The 27,674-nt window shown below is 41.2% G+C and overlaps 2 protein-coding genes across 4 annotated transcripts; one reads left to right on the top strand and one right to left on the bottom strand.

The window, feature by feature from the left end:
• Positions 1 to 1,080: 1,080 nt before the first annotated feature.
• Positions 1,081 to 11,648, top strand: tdg.1 (thymine DNA glycosylase, tandem duplicate 1). Its single transcript, XM_080737491.1, has 11 exons — positions 1,081 to 1,212; positions 2,252 to 2,323; positions 4,067 to 4,350; positions 4,841 to 5,169; positions 5,317 to 5,386; positions 6,512 to 6,647; positions 7,766 to 7,848; positions 7,939 to 8,033; positions 8,178 to 8,349; positions 9,146 to 9,292; positions 10,320 to 11,648. Exons 2-11 carry the CDS (start codon positions 2,268 to 2,270, stop codon positions 10,454 to 10,456), a joined length of 1,509 nt encoding a protein of 502 aa, XP_080593617.1. The 5' UTR covers positions 1,081 to 1,212; positions 2,252 to 2,267; the 3' UTR covers positions 10,457 to 11,648.
• A 7,385-nt stretch (positions 11,649 to 19,033) lies between these two features.
• Positions 19,034 to 26,938, bottom strand: LOC308293832 (patatin-like phospholipase domain-containing protein 2). 3 transcript variants are annotated; one of them, XR_013962494.1, is made up of 9 exons: positions 26,723 to 26,938; positions 25,489 to 25,721; positions 23,874 to 23,939; positions 23,409 to 23,618; positions 22,668 to 22,728; positions 21,345 to 21,503; positions 20,486 to 20,620; positions 19,881 to 19,941; positions 19,034 to 19,671 (listed from the first exon to the last, which is right to left on the bottom strand). XR_013962494.1 is itself a non-coding variant. In XM_080736470.1 (8 exons), the coding sequence occupies exons 1-8, from the start codon at positions 26,919 to 26,921 to the stop codon at positions 19,934 to 19,936; spliced, it is 1,071 nt and encodes a 356-aa protein (XP_080592596.1). In that variant the 5' UTR covers positions 26,922 to 26,938; the 3' UTR covers positions 19,034 to 19,933. The 3 variants fall into 3 exon arrangements, 1 of the variants encoding a protein (XP_080592596.1); XR_013962495.1 differs by having other exon boundaries at positions 19,034 to 19,668; XM_080736470.1 differs by having other exon boundaries at positions 19,034 to 19,941.
• Between the last annotated feature and the right edge of the window lie 736 nt (positions 26,939 to 27,674).

The raw sequence follows: 27,674 nt of genomic DNA, 5'->3' as shown, positions 1-27,674 counted from the left end.
TACCTGGAAGTTGGCTCCCCCTGGTGTGTTCAACTGGAAATGAGTAGCCAACACAACTACAACTAGAAGTACACAAGACAAGACAAGACAAGTTTTGCTCTTTACTGTTCGGTCATTGTAAGCTTTGTCTTGACTTTGTTTTGGGTGAAATGTTACAGTTACACAGAATTAAAAATGGTATTCACAGAACAATTAAATGAGTGTCCCACCACCATATCACAATATAGGACAAAGAAATGCAACAATAATTCATGATTAACTTAATGAACAAGCAATTAATGGCACTATGGGACCATTGTGGCATATGTCCTGGTGTTTGATGCTCTGTTTATTATTTTTAGCTATTTATTATTGTTTTTTTTTTTTATGTAATTATGTTGTATTTACTTATTGAATGTACATAACTAGCACCAGGTCAGGGGTGAATGTGAATGCTAACCCTAAACCCTAACCTTACTATCTGGCGCCAGCTGCTGGCCGTACTGAAAACAACATCCCCTGTTCGCTTTATTGTGGGGAGTTAGATTCTGACGGGGAGTGAGAAAATGATACAACACCTGTTGTAGGAGTAAATATAAAATACATTTATTTTAAAATATACCTAAAATAAAGTATATAATAAAGTGCACACACATCAACATTTAGCACAATTATCTTTGCTTTGCGTTATGACATTGTTAATGGCGTAATTTTAATAAATAGCTACAACGAGCACCAAGTCAAATATACTACAAATAAGGTTATAAAAAGACGAATCTGTTGCCACGACTGCGTCTAAAAACATCACAACGTGACGCTTCTCAAGAGCCAATGAGAAACAACCTCACAGAGTTTAAAAGTCTATAATACAGAACATACCACTGGAAGATTAGGGGTTTCTGCTTTCTATTTCTGTCTCAGAGTTTAGTCTATGTTGTAATATATCCACATATATATTATGTTAGAGACTCTAATTTCTAAGTTTTGAACTGGGTCATTTAGTGTGGGCTTTCTCCATCATAACGAATAAAGAAGAAAGTTGATCCCTTTGAATCTCTCACTTGGTATCTCCCGGTGTCAAAGTTGACGTTGCGTGACGTGCTGTCTGTCATGTCTTCTTTGTTGCTGGTTGTCGGCAGCGCTTCTGAAAACATCTGAATTTGAAGCGAGGAATCAATGAAAATATACCCATTTTCAGTGCAGGAGACGCGAATATAGCCACAACTGTAACGGGTATGTGTACTTTCTTTTTGAACGCTCGTTTATCTGTACTCTGTAGCGATAAAGGAATCTTAGTAAACCGCAATGATTCAGATCTGCTAAATAAGCTAATGTTAGCGCGGTTGGCTAGCTAGCTGCCGGTGTCTACAATTACTCGCTTAGGTTACCTTATTTTCCTTGATTGGTGAAATGAGACAAATAAATAAGGCACGTACAACTTAAAGAGGGCTTTGTTGTTTTAAACGTGAGGCCTTAAAACGACATCTTTAACTATTACGCATAAATTTCCTTCTGTCGACACAACATGCATTTTAAGGCCCCTCTCTGAATTAGCCCCATATATAGAACCCCAGCCTCCGGGTCTATCATGGGACTGCTTTGAAATAAGCGTTACTCTTCGATATATATATAAGATTCACCTCGGACGTCAGCTGTCAGAAATAGAATAGACGAATACAACGATAAAATTGAATATACTTCATATTGAAGGACTTTTTTAGATGAGAGAAGGGGAAGTAATGGCTTGTTTGAGTAAACAAGGCCATAAAAGTACCCCATACACAATACACGAGCTAATGCTTAGCCACTCAGCTAATTCATACTATCAATCTAATTTAAACAATCCGTTAATTAAATATGACAGAAATTTCTATTTCCAGGCAACAACTATGACTAGTGTTAAAAATATCAGGTCTGCAATGTAATATCGAGGTTAGACTTAATAAAATAGCCGTGAAAGGAATAATTATTCAAATTTGAGCAAGTTGCACTTGTTAATCAGAGCTTTGGGTGCAATCCAAAGCATTTGATAACTGAGGTTAATAATGTTCAAACTTATATAACCGTAGAATTGTTATTCTGTACCATCTGTCATCGAATTCCTTTACTTTTCATTTGGTTCAATTTCTTTTGAGTTTTATCAGTTTGTCTGCTGGCACATGCATTCACTTTCATACACTGCCAGATAATATGCATACATGTATGTAAATGCCCAAATGGTGTATCACCCGATTATGTATCCTCAACATGAATATCAATCTATTTGACAAAGTCAAACCACCCTTAAGATGGAAGAAAAGCTGTATGGATCAGTGCCCTACCCCTCGGAATACCTTCAACAGTGGTGAGTCCCCTTCCCCATCCCAATGTGGCTTAAAGGACACAGATTAATTGCAAAGCTCCTCTTGAATGGCCGAGTGTGAAAATGAAATGAAAGCATGTGCGAACAATCGTCCATGTAACGTTTTTTATTTTGTTTTTTCTTCCCACCATTGTTTTTACAGCATAATCATCTTGATTGTGCTGCATGCTTCTGCTGCTGCCTAGGGGGGGGCTTGAATTCTTGTTTACTGGAGGGAGTGTTTGGGGTTGGGCTACTTAATTGTCTGTTAACACCAGCAGAGCAAAGAGGAATGTGGTATCAGATTGAATGTTATGTGATCCATGAGTCTATTAATGCTGATGCTGTGTGGTATTTCTACTCACCATGTTGTTCAACTGTGGATCAGGTTGATGTAATTAATTTAGATGGTGGATGGTTGCTGCCTTCTATTGTCACAAATCTGAAGGATCGCTTAATTGATTTTGATCATGATGCCCTTTTCAGTCAAACCAAACGGAAAGAAAATATACAATGAATTAATGAAATTGTAGTGTGAGTAATAACTGGAAAACAAAATACATGCATTGTTACATCAATTGATCTGTCTATTCTTTTACCTTTATTAACAGCTTATGCTACACTATAAATGTTATTTGTAGTAAAAAAAAAAGTGGGACAAATGTATCCTGTTAGGGGGCACATCAACCACATTTGTAATTCGACTTTGTATGAAAATCTGTGTGTGTGTGTGTGTGGGGGGGGGGCTGTCACAATTATTACATAATCGTCTAATCGCCATTATTTGCCATAATCGCAATTACTTTGTCATAATCGTTTACATGTTGAAAAATGTTCATATTTTCAAACATTTTAAAAATTGTGGAAATGGCTGATCTACACGCTCGCTAGCTTGTAGATCGGCTATTTCCACTATCAAGGTTCTTTTTCAAGTATAAAGTTGTCAAATATGCAAGTAATTTCTTTGTATATTTAGGTTATGTGTCATATCTGCCGTGTGCAACTTCAAAGCCTACAAGCCAAACAGGAATGTAATTGTCAATGACAGAAACACAATTACATCGTTAATCGCAATTATTTGATTGACAATTAATCGTCATGTAAAATGTCATAATCGTGACAGCCCTAGTGTGTGTGAGAGGCGTGAATCAAAACAGCATCCTGGATCCAAAAATGGAACAATGGGGGAGCGCTTGTTTTCGGTGGAGATGACGGAGGCGCGCCGGCGTTATATTATAAACACAATCTGATCTAGCTATAACAACAATCACGACATAGGCTATATATAATTCACTATGAAGTGTCTTTATTAATAATTAAAGTAAAAATAGTCAAATAACAAACAAGGACAAATTGTTTGCCCACAACATTATCAAACCAAAATGCCTAAACTACTGTAAAAATGTAGGCCTATTATAACTATGATAATGGTTCTTAACTCATTTAATGCCAGCCTATCACCACTAGAGGGTGCCCAGTGGCCAGAGAATAGTGAGCTCTCGGCACCTCCGCACGGTCCAGGCGAATACAACGCAGCGCTCCCTACCTCTGGTTCAGCCAATCACAAGCTTCCATTGTCGAATCCGGGATGCTGTTTTGATAGACGCGTGTGAGAGGGAGATATGTTTACTTGGCTTCCTTTCCAGCAGGTCCCACTTCAGTTTCATCCTGCATGTGTAGTTAGTATTAATGCTTGGACTCTCCTCTGTATTATATATTTTTCTTCCTACTCTCCCTCCTGGATAGGATCCAGTCAGCCCAGCAGCTACAGGCTCTCCAGGCCCAGTATTCAGGCTTTAACCCCCTACAGCAGTCTCACTACCCAGGGGGCCAGGTTCTACAGAAGCAGCCTCACTACCCGGTGGGCCACGCAGCAGAGAATCCGCCTCAGTACCCAGCGAGACAGGCGGCAGAGAAGCAGCCTCAGTACCCAGTGGCTGTGGGACAGGCAGAAGAGCGGGCTGTGCCAAACATGGCGGCCAATCCAGAGGCCATGATGGTTCAGCAGGAGCCTGCAGACCTCACAAAACGTACTGTAATCCTTTTTGGATAGATGCTTTGTTTATGAGATCAATATTGGTGCTGTGTGTGGTGTTATGTATAAAGTATCCATGAGTATAATGCAGAACATCAAAGATGCTCTGGTTTAAAAGCAAAACTGTATGTACTAGTGTAATTCAATGGATTTATGTTCTCTGTGTCATGGGGTGTTTTATTGTACTATGGTCATCACAATAATTTAATATAAAAGTAAGGCATATATTATTATGTGCTCAACATATTATGCAAATAGTGCATAAAAAATGCACATAGACAAACAGACTGACAGATTAACTTATGATTTTGGTTTTTGTGGAATGGAATCGGACAAACTTCAATAGAAAACCTTGTTGCAGGTGGGAGTGATCAGAATCTCTGTGAGAGACTCTGTACCAACTGAAAGCATTGTGGTTGGAGGAGGAGGAGGGGAGGTATTTACTTCGACAACACCAATATTTACTTTCTTTCTGACTCCTCCAGCCCCAGCCAAAAAGAGAGGCAGACAAGCACAGCCCAAGGAACCCAAACCTCCGAAAATTCCCAAGGCTCCAAAGCCTCCAAAGGCCCCAAAGCCTCCCAAGGCTCCAAAAGAACCAAAACCGCCTAAGGACCCCAATGCACCCAAGGCCAAACCAGGCCCCAAGTCCAAGAAAGCTAAGGAGGGTGAGGCAGATGGCAGCCAGCAGAAGATCGATGAGACTTTCAAGAAGGTCAGGAGGAAATTTGATCGTTTCAAAGGGATGACAGAGGAGGAAGTGATGACTAAAACTCTCCCAGATCTCCTAGAATACAACCTGGACTATGTCATTGTAAGTCAAGTGAATGGTTTGGGATGGGTAGCTAGTTATTCTAAAGCCATGACATTGAAGTTTCATGTGTAGATGTCTGTAAACTGTCTGAGTGGAACAGTTCTCTACCTTAAGTAGAGGTTTTCATAAAACGTTTCTATTTTTCAGATTGGCATCAACCCTGGTTTGATGGCAGCTTATATTGGAAGCTGGTTCCCAGGTCATGGAAATCATTTCTGTAAGTTACATTTCACAAATTGTCGTCATATCCCATGAAAGGTTTTAGTTAGAATTTTAAAGATTGTGATGTTATATGAAGTCCATGTTAATTAAGTTAATTAAAATGGGAAATGTATGGGAACCTTGGTATGGACAATTGATCTCAATGTTCAATAACCAAGTTCCAGATTGAATTGGTCAATATGTTGGTGTCGCCTCCATGGTAACCGTCTGTCTGCATGCTGACATCACTGATGGTAAACAATGTCGCAGATACTAAACATCACATACTGGCCTGGACATGGAACACCATGTATGGGCATAAAGATCTGCTCAACGTGCACTCCAACATGGAACACCATATATGGGCATAAAGATATGCCAACACTAAAACTAACCCTAACCTTAAACCTAACCTCGGTAACCGTGACGAGTAACAAACCTGCCGACGCTACTCTGAACAACGGACCGGCGGAACAATGAGCGGACCCCATAAAGATCTGCCCAAGGGGCACTCCAACATTACTTCTGAGATGCCTACATTCAATCCCTTAATTAAACGTGAAGCTAGGGGTGGGCGATATGGTGATAAATATCGTTGAGACGATACAATGTCTCCACGATATGCCTTTTCAGAGATAGTGTATGTATCGTGATACAATGAGGGAGCCTTATACAAAATCCTGTTGAATTGTTAATACAGAGATTCATTGCAGAATTCTTTTAAACCTGCATTTTTGTCTAAATCAGTAGTTCTCAAACTTTAAAACGTCAAGGTCTCCCCTTAACTCTGACAGTATACAAATAAAACGGGTCCATTTGGTTTCATTTGTACACTGTCAGAGTTACATACTTGTAAGGATCAATTTAGAACTTCTAAAAGGAACCCAGAGAATCCCTGGACCCCACTTTGAGGACCACTGGTCTAAATGGTCTGTTACTCCTTTTTTCATTTAGTTTTTGTTACCTTGTAGGTGGTTGTACTGTAACTTGAAAAAATAACCATAAAAAACCCAACACCCAACAAAAGAATCGTGATGAAATCGTGTATCGTGATACAGCTTGGGAAAATATTGTGATATCGTATTTATCCCATATCGCCCACCCCTACGTGAAGCTAATGACAGTCTTATTTGTGTTTCAGGGAAGTGTCTGTTCTTGTCTGGTTTCACTGATGAGCTGCTCAACCATACAAGTGACACCATCCTGCCTGGAAAGTACAAGATCGGCTTCACCAACATGGTGGCCAGGGCTACTCCAGGGAGCAAAGACCTCTCAACGTAGGTACACATAAGAAAAAGAATGTGACATGAAAGTACTTAAATTATCCCCCAGGATTCTACACTAGATCCTCTAGTATTTCCATCTATACCAAATGTCTTTGGTGAAAATAGCAGATCTACAAGCTCACAATGCATTGCAACGCACCTTCCCAGTCCACAAACAGCCAGGCCACACAGGTATAAAATCCCACACGTCATTAATTTATTTTACATTTAAGATAGAAATATGAACATTAAAGTAAACAAAAAACATCTAACCCAATATATATATATATATATAAAAAGAAACCCTAATAACAAAAAGAGAGGTCACCCACCCTTATGCACCTAAAGCATTGCATTATCTAATTCTAAAACAAAGTGCTGTTGCTAGGATGAAGACATCAGAGGTAATGGAGACATGATCTTTATAGTCTCTGGTCACAGGAGCCAGTCGCCAGCAGGCTACACCTAGTAGAGAGTCACATTCAGACTCCACTCAGTCACCATTCACACCATCTGGTAGTCTCAATCAGCCACTCGCACACACCAATGAGGGAAGAAAGACAATTCACAACAGGGAAATATACACATATTACACCTAAGGTCATGACAGCAAAGCAAACGCCTCTTTTCCTTTTGTCCACATTGGTCATTACCCATAGACAAAGGCAGTATTATATTTCACTTTCTCAAGAGATTAGCCGTAACTGCTTGTGAAGGTTAACGATGATTCATTTGCACAGGTTAACAGAAAACAAATGACATGCAATGACAAAAACATGCAGTCATGCATACCAATGCACCTGCAAGTGTTAATGACAGTATGGTGATGTTTTTCTACCCTCTGCAATAGTAGTAATAATTTATAGACACTGAAATGAGTGAGATAATGTCCACATTTCCCTAATGTGGACAACACCAATGATTCGTCATGCAACTCCTTGCAACAAAACAGTTTTATGGCCATCCACACCAATGTAACTCCATGCAACTGCCATTGGGGATAATGGTTGCAAGTCGTTGCAAGGCGAATCGTTGGTGTGGTTTGGGCTTTAGAGACAGACCTGTAGACTACAATCTGTGTGGTATGTCTTTTATTGTAATATTTAATCAACTTTTCTTTCTCATTACAGTAAAGAATTACGTGAAGGTGGCGCAATACTTGCAGAGAAGTTGAAGAAATACAAGCCTCTCATAGCAGTTTTCAATGGAAAATGTAAGTAATTATCAATCATAATAAACATTAAAAAAAAAAGGGTATTTTTATGTTTCGTGTGAGAATTTAAATTATGCATTTTCCCTACAGGCATCTATGAAATGTTCTGCAGAGAGATGTTTGGTAAAAAGCCAAAGACTCTTCAGTTCGGATTGCAGCCGCTCAAGATCCCTGACTGTGATGTGGTAAGTACAACTTCATAACAGTTTTACATATTTGTCATATCATAGATGGATCTAAGATGGATAGAATTTTATCTTTATTATGCACAATATTATTGTGCCGCTTACGTTATTGATGATGTATCTGCCACCATCTTCCCAACACAGGCTCTGTATCTGATGCCATCCTCCAGTGCCCGCTGCGCTCAGTTCCCCCGTGCCCAGGACAAGGTGCACTTCTACATCAAACTGAGGGAGCTCAGAGACCACCTGAAGGGAATACAGAGAGCGAAGGAAGTTGAAGAAGTCGACTACTCCTTCGACCTGGGACTGGCCAAGGGTAAGCTGCAAAAGGCTCTACTATGTAATGTCTAGAACAAAATGGATGCTGCTGTGTAATAAATACTAATATATATTTAATAGAATACACAGTATTTAGGGATAAGGACCATTCATTTCTATTGATATAGATTACAAGATTACGTTTTCGAGACTGTTTTAATTAAGTTTCATTTATAAAATGATCACTACTTTTCTATTTATTGGGTGGAATGACAAGATGACATTGACAATAAATGATCAGAACCAGTGTTGCTTTTATTGCTTACTGTCTGTGACAGAAAGACATTTGGAATCAGGTCCTTATATAACAGAGTCTGGGACCCCAAAGGCCTGTCCATACTGTCTCCGACCACCAAACCTTTCGTCGGAAGGGTCCGGTTCAACTACAAAATGACGTCACTCCTAACTTCTGAAAAGCATTACCCCGAATTAGAGTTCAGAAAGCTGCACATCTGAAAGTCTGAACTCTCTGAAAAGTTTGGTGGTCGGAGACAGTATGGACAGCCCTTAACCCTAATAGTTTGTGTAGTATGTTCTGTAAAATCCCTTGTAAGTTTGACTATTAAAAAAAAAGCGGTTTTGTTCAACCTGGATTCATGACTTGCGTGTGTGACAAAACACACACACACACACACACACACACACACACACACTATAACGAATGGTTTAGTAACAACAAATATTATATATAATACCATAATACTTTTCAGAAACTGCCCTAAGAAACGGTACATTTTTCTTTTTTGATTTTTGAGTCATATAATTCCCTACTTGTTTTTTGTGACCTCCAACAGAGGATGCCAAGAGGATGGCGATTAAGGAGGAGCAGTACGACCCCGGGTACGAGGACGCCTACGGAGGAGCCTACGTCCCGGGAGCAGCTGAGGCAGAGCAGCCTCAGACCAATGGTCACTGTATATTTTCAGATGCTGAACACACAGGTACACAACACACACATACCTTTATCCGGGGGGCGCTCTCCATTCCGACATGTCGCCACTCCGACATTGACTTCTTATTGTCGGAGTGGCAACACTTCATAGAGGTTAGAGATAGGGTTAGTGTCGGAAGGGAGACATGTCGGAAAGGAGACATGTTGTAACCCTCTTATCCCATTAAAACTGGGAAAAGAAAACTCTTGGCATTTAGAACAGTAGAAGGCATTTGTAGAAGCGGATCACGTTACCGCTGTGCATCGCCTCAAAAACCGCATGATCGATGGCCAAAGAAACGACTTTTGAAGCTCTGACCTGACGGTCACTACTGGCCATTGGCCTGTTACTTGTTTCTATGTCTCTTGATTTAATAATTTTACAATAGCAAAACATCCCCAAACTATTTTATGGATACCACAGTGTTGATAAAGGTTTCGACACAGAACAATGTACTGTGAACTAGTTTGGTAGTTCCTTACACACTGAAGATTCCAATAGCCTTGAAAAGCAAAATTACATTAGCCAGACATCTCCATTACCATGGAAATGTGTTCCGTTGTGGTTGAATCAGTAACAGAGTAATATTTACAGTGATTAAGCACGGCTGCTGTGGTGTTATCTTGATTTCAAAATGCTTGCGTTTCAAGCCTTTCAAACCAAGCATTTCGATCAATCAAAATGCTTGACCCAAACAGCCTATTGTATAATTTTACGGTGGGCTCTATAAGATTCATTATCATCGTTATTGTGTTTAAAAAGATCTTTTCTGTTTGATTTGTTGTTGGGAATATTGTGGAAATTGAGTCTGGATAGTGCATACTACTGTACTTTTTGTTTTGTTTTTGCTACCACATAAAAGACGACTAGACATTAGAATGTCAGACACGTGATTGACTATAGCACTAGTATACCATACAGTACTGTGTGTTCGGCAGTAGTAGCAGCATTACTAGCAATGCTACTAGTAGTATTAGCATTGCCAGTAGCTTTAATAGCAGTGGTAGTAGTATCATCAATATTTCTGTCATTCCAGGTTCTTCAGACAAGGCAACCACGTCTCAAGCTAATCCTTCCACAGAGGACAATCTGCCAGACAAACAGTGGATGAGCCAGTCTTTTACAGACCAGATCCCAGACATTGCTGGTGCACCCACAGAGGCCAGTGTGTGAGGGGAACCTGGCCTCCAAAACAAATAGCCCTGTATGCACATACAAAGACTTCAACCGCCTTTGGGTTGTCTGCCGAAAACCTGCTTTTTTGTTACCTCTCTCTTCACAGGAGGCAGCACCTCATTTAGAAAGAAGGCCATCTTCAAATTGTAGATTTCCCCTTTTTAATTAGTGATGTAGTTGGTTATATATGGTATACATACATAGATGGAACTTGTAGAGATTTTGCAGAAAATGTTCTGCACTTTTCTACCCTTTTTGTTAGTCAATACATGCATGATTGTCCTCGTGGCAGTCATTTTAAATATGTGAAATCAGGGACTTTGACAATGATAACTTGTCTTTGGACTAGGGCATGTATTTTAAATGTTTATTTTGTTGTTAGTTCTGTATTGCAAAATACTGCACTGTGTTGCAGTAGTTTTACTTATGACTACTGCCCTGGCAGTAGAAACAGCCTTTGACTGGTCAGAATTGGACTAATTTTCAGTTTTCTGCCCTCTAGTGGCGGAAGAAATTACCTCTGGGAACTCGGATTGGAATGGACCAATAGGAACCTGTGGTGGGATAATACATTGTACATGCAGTACAATCTTAAAATAATAAAAATATCCTATATTTGAATTACCTTTCAACAAAACAAAATATTACATATTTTGCTAATATCATGTTTAGTAGAACGGTACAGCAAATTTGTCCTCAAAGTACACTTGTCATTTTCAGCATAACTTGAGTGACCTGCATTAATGTTACAAAATCCAATATAATGTGATCTGTCAGTGGGTTATGCATTGTGAAAAGACATCATATTGACAAACTACATGACGCAGCTAGACCGAGGGGTATGGTATGGATATTACCTAGGATGTGCTGATAATTAATCCTTGGTTGTTAGACATGACTGGTATCATTCAAGTGACGAACTACAAGTTTATTTTGTTTTTATTCCAAAACAATACATTTTCACACTTGACTGGTTTTGTTTCCACCTGCCATTGAGGTCTGTGAGTGTTGTTTGTGATCATGGGTCTTTGATTCTACAGAAACCCTTCATCAGAGTTGCATAACTCAAACGGGTGCTAATTTTATTGTTTTTCCTTTTGAAGTTTTTGAATCACATTTTTAATGTTTTATGAAAGTCATTCACAAGGACGTTTCTGGAACTTGTTTGTTCATTAAAATGTTTTTTTTTTATATATATATTGTCGTTTATGTGTAGACCCTCATTCTACGATTAACCTAAATATTCTATGATTTTAGAGCTTTTGTATTTAATGGAAGTAATCTTACATCATCACCATGACATGTTAAGTCCCTAAACATGTTGTGAATCTAGCCAGCCTGTTTCTACTTCAGCGGCAGTGGCTCAGTAGAGCGGCTGCTTGGAATCGGAACGTTCCAAGTTCTTAAACCTGTTCCCAATGAGCAGGTTGGTGCCTTGAATGTGTGAAGGTAATGCATGTTTTAAAGCGCTTTAGATAAAGACACTTTAGATCTGGCATTACCATTTTAGTAAAATATATCCAGCTAAATATTTACCATCCAAGGCACTTTACAATGATTGTGCATTACATTCACACATTCGTACACCGATGGCACAGCAAACCTTTGCAAGGAAGCAACCTGATCGACCCCAACTCTGGGAGAGCCCGGGATCGAACTGCGGCCGCTCTACCTGCCGCCCCAAATTGTGGATTCTTTTTTTTTTTTTTATCCCACGGTTTTTGCAACCCATTTTTTCTCACCCAGTGACTACCTAATCTGTAGTCCTGGTTTCCGCTCTTCCCCCTGCCGCGCCAGGGGACATTGGGGAGCACCCGGCTGGCTAGGGGGAGGTAGTATAGAAACCAGGACTACTGCATGTTTTTGTGTGAGGGCCTATGTCCAAGGAGACACGGGGAGAACATGCAAACTCACCACAGAAAGGCCCTATCGCCAACCTCACCTAAGGTGTGGGTGCTGATGATGCGGGTGGATAAACACGCCCTCAGCTTCCCCCGGCGGGAATCGAACCCTGGACCTTCTAGCTGTGAGGCGAAGTGCTAACCACTGCACCACTGTGCCCCAAATTGTGAATTTATTTTAACCGCAAACAGATGTGTAGAATTTGTTCACAGCTAATGATATAAAATACATGCCTCATCCTATAATGGCATGTCATTTTAGACACATGCTAGGCTGTTATATTCTCTTTCATTTTGTGATTTAAATTTCTAACAAATATTCAATATCTTTGGAGGTATCTTAGTGGCTAGAGAGAGGGAGGGTCATGCCTTTCTAATTTTAGTCCAAGGGAGGGTCAGCACATTTTTTTTTTTCGAGTCTTAGGGGAAGGTCATACAATTTTGAAATAGCATGAAATAGTCATTTTTTATATGCAGATAATATCGCCCATCCCTAATAATTGCTCTTTTTTTTCACAATTATCAACAATGGCCATCGTCTTCGCCTATTTGAGGGAATTTGGCCAAAATCATCGAAATCGTGCACTTGGTGATACGTTTTTGAATTTTGGTATGGTGTTAGGTATGGTTATAAATAACGTTTCCAAAAAACATCGCAAACAAGTTGGGCTTGCCCCCTAGTTGTCTGTTTGTAATGAATCAAATATTAGATAATAATGATCTAATATCTAATAATAAATAATTGATTGGGAAGAGAATCCAATATTAAAATGATGGTCATGTTGCCACCTATACCTTGCATCTAGCGAGGTAGACAAAGAGCAACGGTTTGAGCTACAGACGTCAGATTTCAAAAATGAAGTGCTTACCAAAGTCTCATTCCGGTCAGAATTCCGTAACACCTCACTCAGTGGTGGTCAGCCAATGCCCATATATAGAGATCCCTGCCCATATATGGAGGCTGACCTGCCCATTTATGGAGATCCCTGATGTCATGGACGACCTCCATATATGGAGCTGACCAACACTGACATCATCAACTCTACATCATCCATACAGTATAATATGGCTATGGCTGGCTCATTCTGACATCATGACTTCCTTATCTGTAAATGCCAATATATATACATGTCAGTCTAACCAATATGCCCATATCTCCATATACAACATGGATCTCCATATATGGCTATCGGGGATCTCCATATATGGGTAACTGGTCCGATATATTAATAAAGGATAAAATAAAATAAAAGGCCATATATGGGTATTTCCAGATGATGCCCTGTTGGTGTGGCGGTCTTAACATTAGACTCAGTGCAGAAGTTCTGTGTTCAAATCTCAGTCCTACATTGCTATACTACTTTGACAAGAGAACAACTCAAAAGCACCAGGGGATACCTGTTGAGGGCCCAAAGGTGCCTTGGCTCAGTGGTGTGGTGCGCTTGATCGGGTGCCTCTGCTACAGACAGATCACAGGTTCAACTCCCATGCCATCAAGGTGCCATCAAGGAGCACCATTGGTGGAATTCAACTGACTCTTTTCATGTGACTGTCAATTCTTGGAATCCAGAAGAAAAAGTCAGTTGAATTTCACCATTTACAACTTCTTCCTGTAAATGTATAGCTGGACAGAGTTCTTTCAGATATAACCCTACACCTTTACTTCTCAGGAAACAGGGGGAGGAACTCCCCTCCAGATGGTCCTCTGTGTACAACCGGGACAACCGATCAAGCGCAACACACCATTGAGCCAGCCCTGAATGGGTATCTCCTGGTGCTTTTGAGTTGTTCTCTTGTATTTTAGCCTTGAAAATGTCAAAGTAGTATAAGAATGTAGGAGGACTGAGATTTGAACACAGAACCTCTGCACTGAGAGTTTAATGTTAAGACCACCACACCATCTCTGACTTCAGAGTTGTTAAGATGCTTTTGAGTACTTCCTTTGTATTTCTACCTTGAAAATGACAAAGTACTACTAGAACAATGTTGGATGACTGAGATTTGAACATGGAACCTGTGCTCTCTGAGAGTCTAATGGAAATAGGAAATACCAGCGATGAGAGATGGTGTAGGCCTAGTGGTCTGAATATCTGACTATCAGTCAAGAGTTTCCATGTTTGAATCTCAGTCCTCCTGCATTGCTCTACTATGTTTCATGCAAGTTATAAATGAAGTACTCAGAAGGACTAAAATAAACCTGCATTGAGAGATTGTGCAGTGGGCTGAATAGCAGACTCTCAGGCCCTAACACCAATGATTGGCCTTGCAACATCATGCAACCATTATGGCAATTGCAAAGAGCTGCTTTGGTGCGGTTGACCTTAGAACAGTTTTGTAGCAAGGAGTTGCATGGTGAATCGTTAGTATAAAATTCAATAAAACACAGGGGGAACGGAGAGAGTCGCAGCCCCAGCCTTGAAGCCTCAAAAGTCTATTATCTGTTCTTGTTCCATAGTGATGTCCCTTTGGAGTAATGGTTAAGATATTGGACTTTCACGTGGGAGACCGGGGATCGAAATTGGTTGGGGAGGTTCGGATCACCTCCGTTACATTAATGCCGTGACCTGGTTCCGGCGGAGCTGGTGGAGAGGTTCGCAGCCCCAGCCTGAAGCCTCAAAAGTCTATTATCTGTTCTCGTTCCATAGTGATGTCCCTTTGGAGTAATGGTTAAGATATTGGACTATCACGTGGGAGACCTGGGTTTGAAGCCGGGTGGGGTAGTTTGGATCTCCTCCGTTACATATATGTTAGGATTAAGTTATTGGGGGAGGACCCTCAGATCCCCTTTAGGGAATCTCCTCCCTACCCCCTTGAAAAAATATATATAGAAATTTAAATCTTGTTGATTCTGACATTCCAATGTTGCTAACCCTGCATATGGTCTAGTGGACTGATGAGCGGTCTCTTAGTTCAGAGGTACCATGTTCAAATCTTACTCCTGCCACACTTTTGTTTTACTTGGACCTTTTCAAAGTTCAAATACAAAATAATTACTCAGTCAAGAGCACTGAAAAGTTAGTGAGAGATGGAGTAGTGTTTTAAAGATCAAACTCCCATTGCTGGTGTTCCATGCACAAATCTCAGTCCTCCTACATTGCCATTTTACTTTGACATTTTCATGGGTAAAATACAACATAAAAGCTCAAAAGCATCAGAACATATTTTCAGAGAGAGATGGCCTAATGGTCTAATGCTTGGACTCTCAGTCAAGTGGTGCCATGTTCAAATCCCATGACCCCCCTACGGTCTATTTCTTGAGTATGTTGACCTTTTTTGAGGCTAAAATTGTCTCAATTTTCTGAATTTCTTCAAGTGCTCTCAAGGCATATAGGTCACATTTTTTTTTCTGTAAAAGTTCAGCGTTCTTTCAGATATAACCCCCCACCTTTGGCTCTCAGGAAACAGGGGGAGGGACACCCCTCCACAATGGTCCTCCGTGTACCTTGGGCATGGGACTTGAACCTGTCTGAAACCTGCCTGTAACAGGGACAACCGTCCAAGCGACCATACCATTGAGCCAAGGCACCTTTGGGCCCTCAGCAGGTATCTCCTGGTTCTTTTGAGTTTGCTCTTGTATTTTAGCCTTGAAAAGATCAAAGTTCACAAGTAATGAAGTGTAGGAGGACTGGGATTTGAACATGTGACCTCTGTATTGAGAGTCGGATCTTTGAACCACTACACCATCTCCAGGAGCAGGTGTATTCTGGTGATTTTGACTACTTCTTTTGTATTTTAACCTTGAAAAGGTACATGTAACACAGCAATGATCTGCATGAGAACCAGGATTTGAACATAAACTCTGAATTGAGAGTCTGATCTTTAGACCACTAGACCATATCTCATTTAGAGCAAATGCTTTTGAATAATTCTTTAGTATTTTAACCTTGAAAGAAATGTTAAAGAAACACAGCAAAGTAGAAAAAGTGAGATTTGAACATGGAACCTCCACACCATGTGTCAAATCTTTAGACCACTACACCATCACTCATTACAGATGTGTTCTGGTGCTTTTGAGAAATGTTTTGGTATTTTAGCCTTGGAAAGGTACAAGTAATACAGCAATATAGGAGGACTGAGATGGTCTACTGAACTCTAGTGGTATAAAGATCTGCCTCTCGGTGCTGAGGTACAGGTTCAAATCAGTCCTCCTATGTTGCTGTATTACTTGGACCTTTCCAAGGCTAAAATACCAAAGCATTACTCAAAAACACCAGAACACATCTGTAATGAGTGATGGTGTAGTGGTCTAAAGATTTGACTCATAGTGTGGAGGTTACAGGTTCAAATCTCACTTCTCCTACACTGCTGTGTTACTTTAACATTTCTTTCAAGGTTAAAATACAAAATAATTAGTCAAAAGCATTTGCTCTAAATGAGATATTGTTTAGTGGTCTAAAGATCAGACTCTCAGTTCAGAGTATATGTTCAAATCCTGGTTCTCATGCAGATCATTGCTGTGTTACATGTACCTTTTCAAGGTTAAAATACAAAAGAACTAGTCAAAATCACCAGAATATATCTGCTCCTAGAGATGGTGTAGTGGTTTAAAGATCCGACTCACAATACAGACCTCACATGTTCAAATCCCAGTCCTCCTACACTTCATTGCTTGTGAACTTTGATCTTTTCAAGGCTAAAATACAAGAGCAAACTCAAAAGAACGAGGAGATACCTGCTGAGGGCCCAAAGGTGCCTTGGCTCAATGGTATGGTCGCTTGGACGGTTGTCCCTGTTACAGGCAGGTTTCAGACAGGTTCAAGTCCCATGCCCAAGGTACACGGAGGACCATCGTGGAGGGGTGTCCCTCCCCCTGTTTCCTGAGAGCTAAAGGTGGGGGGTTATATCTGAAAGAATGCTGTCTAACTGAACTTTTACAGAAAAAAAAATCTGAACCACATGCCCTGAGAGCACTGGAAAAAATTGAGACAATTTTAGCCATAAAAAGGTCAATGTACTCCTACTGTAGGTAGAGTGGGATTTGAACATGGAACCTATTAACTGAGAGTCTAAGCACTAGACCACTAGGCCATCTCTCACTGTTAATATGTTTTGGTTCTTTTAAGTAATTATCTTGTATTTTAACCTTGGAAAGATCCAAGTAATAGAGCAGCAATTAGTAGGGTGACTGGGATTTGAACACAGAACCCCTGCACCTTAAACTGATCTTTAGACCACTACACCATCTCCAACCTAAAGAACATCAGGTGCTTTTTGAGTGATTCTTTTGTATTTTACCCATGAAAATGTCAAAGTAAAATAGCAATGTAGGAAGACTGGGATTTGTACATGGAACATCAGCAATGAGAGTCTGATCTTTAGACCACTACTCCATCTCTCACTAACGTTTGAGTGCTCTTGAGTAATTCTTTTGTATTTGAACCTTGAAAAGGTCCAAGAAAAAAAACTGTGGGAGGACTGGGATTTGAACATGGCACCTCTAAACTGAGAGACCAATCATTAGTCCACTAGACCATTATTGGCAACATTGGAATGTCAGAATCAACAAGATTTCGATTTCTATGTTTTAAGGGGGTAGGTGGGAGATTCCCTAAATGGGGTCTGAGGGTCCTCCCCCAAGAACTTAATCCTAACACATACATATACACACACACACACACACACACACACACACACACACACACACACACACACACACACACACACACACACACACACACACACACACACACATATATATATATATAGATATAACTAATGATTTGCCATGCAACTCCTTGCAACAAAACTGTCAACCGCACTAGGGTATAACATTTGTCCAGGGTAACTAATCCATATTTAAACGTAGCCTACTGGCTTGTGGTTTCACCTCTACTGTGACGCTCCTAGCAGCTTTGTGCTGTGCAGAAACTCACCGCTGAGGGTCTGATCAGCACTATACCATCTCTCACTGCAAGTGTAAGCATCAAAGGGAGGAGAGCAGTTCAGGAAGTGACCTCACTAATATTGTCACATAAAAGCTCAGATAGGTGTAATTTCTTTCCATCCTGAATGACAAGCATTACATCAATATAAGTCTCAGAGCTCATATCTGCCACCCATGTCGATACAGCCTCTAATTGCCACCCATCTGGACGGTGTATTATGTTTGTCATCCGACTCTCAGTCTGATGTTACTGCTAGTTTGTCAGTTCGAATCTCACTTAAGGGAGCCAAATTCCAATTTAACTTTTAATTTTATTTTCTCATTTCCAGGTTAGGAATAACCTTAGGTTTTAGGAATAATGCTCACCCATTCGGTCATAGCATTTTAATCAGGGTTTATACATTGTCTCCAGTAGTAGCCTATCCCTCTAAAAAACGACCTGTCCCTTATTCTCTGCATTATTTTGCTGCAACTGCTGTGTCACAGCACCCTAGGATGCCAAGGGGCATACACTTTGTAAAACCGTGCCCTTGCAGGATGACAACTGAGAGAATTTTTTTGGTACCTGATTATTATCAAATAGTTTGAGGATTTTCCACACAACATTATATACATGAAGAAAGCATGCACGCACACATGCACACACAGGTGTAGTTCATCAGTGTTGATTGACAGCAGACCAGACTTATCCTATCATATGGTCAGGAGAAAACTATATATTTCTTATATTTTATTGTTACATGGTAACCATTATTCACCAACCATTAAGTCACATTATTTCAAACTACATTCACAAATATATCAAATGCCATATCCTTTTTAAGAGAATTTACTGTCCATTCAGCTGTAGTTTACAGCCTTCCATTTACCACTGTGGTTTCAACTGCCAGATGCTTTGGACAATGAAGTGCTGCCACTTCTTCTCTTTAGCAGAGGGACGGGTGTTTGTAGGTGTTGGGGCAGTATGGCAGGCAGTGCTAGATGTTGGGGTAGTGGGATAAGTGGTTTGAGGTGTCGTGTTAGTGGGATGAGTGGCGGTAGGTGCTGCTACGTGTTAAGGTAGAGGGACGGTTGGTGTTGGGTCTGCCGTCAGGGAAAGATGCTCCAGGTTATAATTGGTGTCCATGTAGAAGTCATTTCTAGAGGTGGGTGGTCATAGGTCAAAGGAGAAAGGTGTAATTCTTCTCCTTCTCCCCTGTTTATACAGAGTCCTCTGAAGGACAGACTGCTGGAATGAGATGTATGATTTATCAGCATTTCAACAATCTGTGTTAAAAAAAGGAAAGAAAAAAGAAGATTGTTTGTTTTTTCCCTTTGTTTTTGCCTTTGGTAGCACCACCTCCTCTTTTTTGTAGAAACAGGAACTCGGTTTGGCTCCTCCCCTTTCTTAGTCCACTTCCTCCCAGGTGCTGCTGTGTTTTTTCCTACTAACAACAATGCTACACATTTAGGGCAGAGGTGTTTTGAGAGATTATAACACCGACCAACCTACATTTCTTCAGTAGTAAAACATGAAAACATTTTCAGCCTTTCATCCTTCATCAGTATTGTAATGTAAGGAGTGTAATCCTGAGTGTGCTGAAGTGCCTATTCAAATAGCAGCAGGACCTGTGATGTGTGCACTGTGTGTACTCACCTGTTGGCCTGCTTGCCTCATCCATGTCTGCCTGTAGAAGTCTCCAACTATGGTCAACAGTCTTCAGTACAGCCACAAAACCAGACATCAGGCGGTTATAAATATAGATTATGGTCTCTCACCTCTAGTTAGTTGAGACTGAGAGGAACCATTCTGTTCTCAGTGAGCTATATTTTCGCCCATGCGTTACCCCTTATATCCTTAAACTTCGTGCAAACCGCTCCTACATTTCACTTTGTGTGTATTAGTCAAAATGTATTAGTACAGATTCTGTCCATGTATGGAGATCTGTGCTCATACACATTAAGTAACTCACATCACGGACAGATCGGCCCATACAAGGAGATATGCACGTGTGTCGTGTTTGCACCGCTCACTTCAGGTGCAATTTTGTTTTACTATTTTGAAAAACAACACATTGCTGCGTTTCTTTTTGCACTGGCAGATTCGTATGATTCCAGGCTACCAATATACTGTACATCGATACGTTGTGAGCTTGTAGATCAGATTTTTTTTAAATATTTTTCAAAATAGTAAAAAAAGGCAAAGAAGTTTAGGGATAAGGGGTAAGGCATGGACAGAAAATAGGGCCCAGTGTGTCTTACCTTTTGACCAGTATAAATGCCAGCTCCATAGGCAGAGTACCAGAGTACAGGGAAGCAGCAGGTAGAACACCACTTTGACTGGTAGCAAACCTTTCAGATCACCTCCTGCATGGCTCCTACACGACTCACACAGCACTGACACACACGCACAAGCACACACACACACACACACACACACACACACACACACACACACACACACACACACACACACACACACACACACACACACACACACACACACACACACACACACACACACACACGTATTACTATGGACTTTCCATTGACCCAAACACCTAATACCAAACTTAGAAGTTAGAATGAGTACTATTTTCCTCATAGAAATATTTAAAGGGTTTGAATGTGGAGGAGACACGTGGTTGTATACACCCTTCCCAAGACCAACTGTAGGAGTTAGCAATGACAGAGTCTTCACACATGGGTGGAACTGGCATAACGACTGTGATAACAGGCCCATCCCAAGGGATGATAAAGCATGTATCAGGTGCACGACTCCATTTGAAGAAAAATGGAAATGAGGGAGAAATAAGTGGAACAACAATATAATACACCTCCATATTGAGAGAGACAATTGACAATTGTTCGGTGTTCCTACAATTTCCGTGGTGGGCAAGCATCACTGTTAAGGCTCCAATGGAATATTAACCCAACAACATCATGTTTCTCAATCTCTTTAATGCAATTTTAGGGTGTAGGACTCATCAGATAGGTTACTATTTGTGTGACACACAGTGCCATTTCAGTGTTCCTTATTGTAAAATCTTACAACTGATCGTATCATGGGAGAAACTGAACAGTAGAAACTCACTTTGCATCCTGCACTGTGACGTCTTACCTTTCTTAATACTGACAGGGAGGTTGTGTATCACTGTGTGGTCTAGCCACCAGTGTTTTTGTTTCTGAGGATGCTTCTGTCTGGACTGTGTCTCTTCAGTCACTAGCTCACAGCATGGAGGTTTAGGGGCTTCTGCCACAGCCGTGACACTGAGGAACCCTGTAATGGACATGATTACACCTCATTTAGAAGATAACATGGGTCTAGGTATGAAAATCAACAATTCAGCATACACCAGGTCTTCTAAACACTGTGCTTCTGTCGTGAATCTTGATAGTTCATCACAACTAGCGTTCTCAACGGGCCTGTCGGGCTCCGAGCGGAACTTGGGTCTCCTCCGGATGTGTCCATGACCTCACGTGTTAGCCAAAAGATTAGCAGGGACCAAACATAACAGACTTTTCCTGAACGTCAAACCGGCGCCGGCAAAAACACCACCAAGGAACCGAGACAGCAACCACACTTGCACAGATTGTGGTCACTGTCTCAGGTCCCAGGCGGAACCCTTCCGACCCCGGCCCAAAACTCAGGGGCCAAGTCTGACCAACCCATATCCTGGACATTTCGCGTAAGCCAAAATACAAGCTTCTTCTCTCGTCGTTGGAGTCGAAAAGTAAAAGTAAAAGCACATGAAACCTTAGGTCTCTAGTCTGACATCATACACAAAAAAGATATATATTGCCATGTGTGCCTATCAACACTGATTTGCGCAGGCGCCCTTGCAGTTACTGAAATTAGCCAAGAAGTACAAATTAAGTACAGAACAGCCCATATGAGGAGATCACCGATCACTTCTCACTGGTATTATTACAATTTGTATTGTTTTCATTGAGCTAGAGGCTCGCCCGGTCTAACTAATTAGCATACATTTTAAGCCCGGTCTGGCCCGGAAACGTCAGAATTTGAGAACTCTAATACTTCCATACAGTTTGTACCTCAATCCATCATCTCCAAGGAGCTATAGGCTCTGTGCATAAAAGTCCTGGGTTTACAGAAGGTTTCATAACAGTTCCCTGTTCTGGTTCATCTTCCCATAGTTTGTTTGATTGGCTCAGTAGAGCCAGAAACACATATGAAGGTGTCATATGTGCGTAGTGTCAGTGTGTCTATACATGTAAGTCTGTTGCAACTGTTCATGCTGGTGGTGATACATCTTCGTACCATACTACCAATGGCACCAAATTCATATACATTTATTGTACTGGGATTATTCATTAATTCAGTATTTTGGGGGAGTTTCTTGCCTTAATTTGAATTGATTGCCACAACAACCCTCAATATTGAAATTAAGTCATTGGTAAAATGGAAGAGGAAGTCATTCACCATTCTCTCTCAGGAAGTGAAGGGCGTCCATGTAGCCATAGTGACAGATCTCAGCCAACTTCTGTTGAGTTAAAAAGTTGAACAATTTACTGCACTTGGAACTTCTGGCACAGTACAAATAAGGCAACCCAGACCGATGTGCACAGCTTCAGCACCATCCAGTGGACACATTTGCAAATAGAGTGACACACTGTACATAAAGTAAATATGCATCAATGTTCAACGAACAATGGCACTTTTGAAAGGATTTACCAGCACTGTAGGATATTTACAATCAATCTTTGATCGACTATATGAATACTCACACACACACACACACACACACGCGCACGCTCACACTCACACTCACACTCACACTCACACTCACACACACACACACACACACACACACACACACACACACACACACACACACACACACACACGTATAGCTCCTTTCCACTTTTCTCTCTTAATGTAAAGTTTTGTCTTTTCATCATCTACAGTACACTCTTCACGTTTTCACATCACTCCACTGTCCCCTGCCTTTTCCTCCAAAGTCAAAATATAATCACCTTCCTTTTCCTAAAACCTAACTCAGTCCAGCAGTGCGAGATGTTTCAACACGGTCAAGGAAGTGTGGGCAATCACACACGTTATTTCTCCTCTTGCCTTATTCTTTTTTCACAATAGCTAAATTAGACACATCTAAAACTAAAGCTAAATAGGGACAAGCAGAGCCGTGCCAAAGGCTGATGTGACCTTAGGCTCTGGAGGGCAGAAAGAGGTCGTGACCCTGTGCACGTTGCCGGTGTTGATCTGGATGCTGAGATTGTACGCGTTAACCTCCAGGAAGTTGAGCATTCCCTCTCTGGGACAGATGTCGCTCTCACCGGAGAAGGGAGCCAGAGTGATGGTGTTTCTCTGCTCACTCAGTGGCATGTTGTTGCTCAGTGCTCCATCCATATACCACTGAGAGGGGGACACACAGCACAATCACTTTCAAGGTTGTCAAAATCTTTCAAAAACACCCCCTCACAAGACATCATTGTGAGCTTGTAGATCTGCTATTTTCTGCTTTTTATTGTATAAGAAATAGCGGGCTTAACCATTATTAACCCATTTAATAAGGTGTATTTGGCTCCTTCCTTGTTTCACACACACACACACACACACACACACACACACACACACACACACACACACACACACACACACAGAACTCACTACTCCACGGTATGAGGGAGGAACCATTCCACTGTATCCAGGGAAAAAACAGCTGCACATCAGAACCTGTGAAAGGTGGCAAAACATTAGATAGAAGCATTCAAGCAAGACAGTAAGAGATAAAACATCACCTGTGATAATTAGATAGTAGCAGGTCAACGGCCTGAATTGCTCATGGTGTCGGCCCTGGATAAGAACAGTAAGGCGTGTTCACATGTGGCACAGCCCATCTGTCATCGTGACCACTTTACTGGCCATAAAGGTCCTACCTCGCTCTCACTCAAACCCTGCACTACAGCAGTAGCAGATGGGGTCATGTGGGCCCCTTCCCCACTGCCGGATTGACAATGGAACTTAGTGGTGCTTAAGCCCCACGGCCCGCAGCCTGCAGTGCCCTGTGTGAAATTATATATACAGTATGACATTATATATATACACTGCTCAAAAGAATAAAGGGAACACCCAAAAAACCCAACATAGACCTGCCAGTCCATGTGTTCTCTGGCAAATGTCAATCGGGCTGCACGGTGTTGGGCTGTGAGCACAGGCCCCACTTGTGGACGTCGGGCCCTCATACCATCATCATGGAGTCTGTTTCTCACAGTTTGAGCAGAAACATTCACATTAGTGGCCTGCTGAAGGTCGTTTTGTAGGGCTCTGGCAGTGCTCCTCCTGTTCCTCCTTGCACAAAGGACCAGATAGCGGTCCTGCGGCTGGGTTGTTGTCCTCCTACGGCCCCCTCCACGTCTCCTGGTGTACTGGCCTGTCTCCTGGTATCGCCTCCATGCTCTGGACACTGTGCTGGGAGACACAGCAAACCTTCTTGCCACAGTGCGCATTGATGTGCCATCCTGGATGAGCAGCACTACCTGAGCAACTTCTGTGGGTTGCAGATACCGCCTCATGCTACCTCTAGTGGTCAGGGCACTGGCAAAATCCAAAACTAACCAAAAATCTGCCAGAAAGGATGAGGACAGGCAAATGGTCTGTGGCCACCACCTGCAAAACCATTCCTTTTTTAGGGGTTGTCTTGCAAATTGCCTCATTTTCACCTGTTGTCTTTTCCATTTGCACAACAGCAGATGAAACTGATTCATAATCAGTGTTGCTTCCTAACTGGCCAGGTTGATATCCCAAAAGTGTGATTGACTTGGAGTTACATTGCAATGATTATGCGTTCCCTTTATTTTTTTGAGCAGTGTATAAGAAGAGACTGAAGTTGGAAAGGCTGTGCCCAGTGCCTGTGTCAGCGGTGATCGTGCTGGCGGTGGCCACATGCGCGGTGGGTGCGCTGAACACGCGCGCATTCATTCACTGGGTGCGAGAGACTGTACTTTCTCTCAAATAGGTAAGACATGCATGTTATTAGCCTATTAATTATTTGTTATTGCTTCTGCCGCCGTGCAGAGCCGTTTTTAATAAACATAAAAATAAAAGGGGCCCTTTCATTTGGTGTAGCGCCACGGCCCTGGGGAGAGAATTGATCCGTCACTGCCCTTCCCTGTCACCTACCACGGGAACTGATATGAAATAGTAGCCATGGATGACTTTACAAAGTATTTGAGCAATTATAACTCAAATTGTCATTTAAGACCATAGTATACAAGGACAGTACCTGGATGAGTTCCTCTCGGGTGTCAAACTCTGACACTAGAACATTCTTCCCATTAGACATTCTGGTCAGAGACACAAAGAGCCTCCCAGACGCTCGCACGTGGCCGTCTTCTGGAAGGTTTTCCTCCAAGAAGTCCTTAGCTATCTTCAGGAGGTTAAAGGTAGGGTGGAAAACCCCCAGTGTGTGTCTTCTGGCTTCAATAGCTGTAGACATGACATCAGCGATGCATTTCTCTGCACAGAGATGAAGAGAACAGCAATGAGAGGATTGATTGATTGAATACTTTAAATGTCCGAAATGTAAACAGCACAAAGGTACAGTAAGACATTTAGGCTCAAAGGATTGATTGATTGATTGAAGTATTTATTAGAAGTTTGCATATAGGGAAAGGTACAGTGCAAGAGAGATACTGTTGTAGATGTTTTTCTCATTCATGTTGCTCTGCATGGTTTGAACTCTGTATGACCTTATGGAATTTGCTCCTACTGCTGCATAGGTGTGTCAATGAACTTGTGTGAATGAAGATATTGTTGTCCTCATGCAATCAAACCAATCAATGTTCATTTTAGTTGTCTGTTTAAATGACACCCTCCATTGCCATTACAGCGTTTGATTGAATGATAAGATGAGATATACTTTGTTAATCCCTGAAGGGAAACTGGGGCATGAGGAATCACTAACATAATTTACTTCTTATTGTTGGGTCTCAAAAGTAGCGAGGGGATGATATAAAGGGTGAACATTTTGTCTTTTTATATGTGAGAAATGAACATCAGCTGTTTGCTGCAAGTCATTTTATTAAAACTTTAAATGTATTATGTATACTTGTGAAGTGGCAATCTTCTTTTCCTTCAATACATTTGGACACTTCTAGTAGGTAGTAGGTATTAAGCTTGATGCACAAAACAAGTATTCAGACAGTATTTATCATAAAAAGAATATGCTTTACTTAAATAAAATAAAATAAAAACGTGTTTCTTGTACAATGTGGTCAAAAACTGTGCTGCTTCAAAGACTGCTCCACTCCACTGACAAAAGCCCACCAGACTATAAATAAAAGAGACATCACAATGGCTGAGGCTTAATTAGACAATTCAATAATCAGCATGATCATTGGCTCGTTCATTTGAATTCATTTGGAAAACTTTGTCAACTCAGAATAAATCTAAAACGAATCAATCAATCAATTAATCAGGGTCCAGTATAGGCTATAGGCTGTAATATATCTACATACCTAAGGGAATCCCAGTGACTAGGCTTGCAGCCACCAGGCACCCTGATGACGCTCCACTGATCTTAGATGCACCTTGGACCAAATGTGGGACAAGTTCAAGAATACAACTCAACGCTCCCATATAGTAAACACTTCTGAATCCACACCCGGCAAAGGAGATATTCCATCTTTCCCCAGCGCAAAACCTTGTCTCTGGCATTGCAGTTGGTCACACAAAAATTCTGTCAAAACATCAAAAGGGCATGTACAGTAAGACTAGACTAAATAAATATCAGCCTTTCTTAAATGTCTGGGACATCCAAAGATAAACAAAAAGTGACCATAGTGTGGCCAGATGGTTGCACAACTTTACTACTATGCTCAAATGTCACATGGCTCATTCACTGAAAGTACTACTACAGTACAAGCGAAAAGGTCAACCATGTGCTTCTTTCCAATAGGCTCTCAGTAGAAGAGACCAGTCCCTAAATAGAACAGCACATGAACCTTACCTACAACACTGACAAGATTATGACAAAGTCTGAATGCAAATGCTATGCAATCCTATCTTGCCTTTGCTCTGTTGATTTACCAATCTGTTTTTTTTCTCCCTTCAAATGATTATCCTGTGTATTTTTCATCAATATGTAATTTAAACTCGGTGACGTTATAACAGCTCATCCAGACGTCTAGTCCAGGGGTTCTCAAACCTTTTTAGGCTGTGACCCCCAAAATAAACATATTTGAACAGGGGACTCCCCACCCTGACAAGCACTTGGAATTGTAGGTATTACATTTAATGTGACTCGGTTCCACAGATAAATATTGTGAAAATAGCAGATCTACATGCTCACAAAGCCTCGCAGTGCGGGGACCCCCACAAAATAATTTGGGGGCCCCACTTTTGTTTGAGAACCACTGGTCTAGTCTAATCTACCTGACAGCAGAGTGAAATGTCTGTTTATATTGAGAT

Source organism: Nannobrachium achirus (assembly GCF_963921795.1).
Source record: "Nannobrachium achirus genome assembly, chromosome: 11".
Classification (NCBI taxonomy): Eukaryota; Metazoa; Chordata; class Actinopteri; order Myctophiformes; family Myctophidae; genus Nannobrachium; species Nannobrachium achirus.
This window is presented reverse-complemented; position numbering and strand designations above follow the sequence as displayed.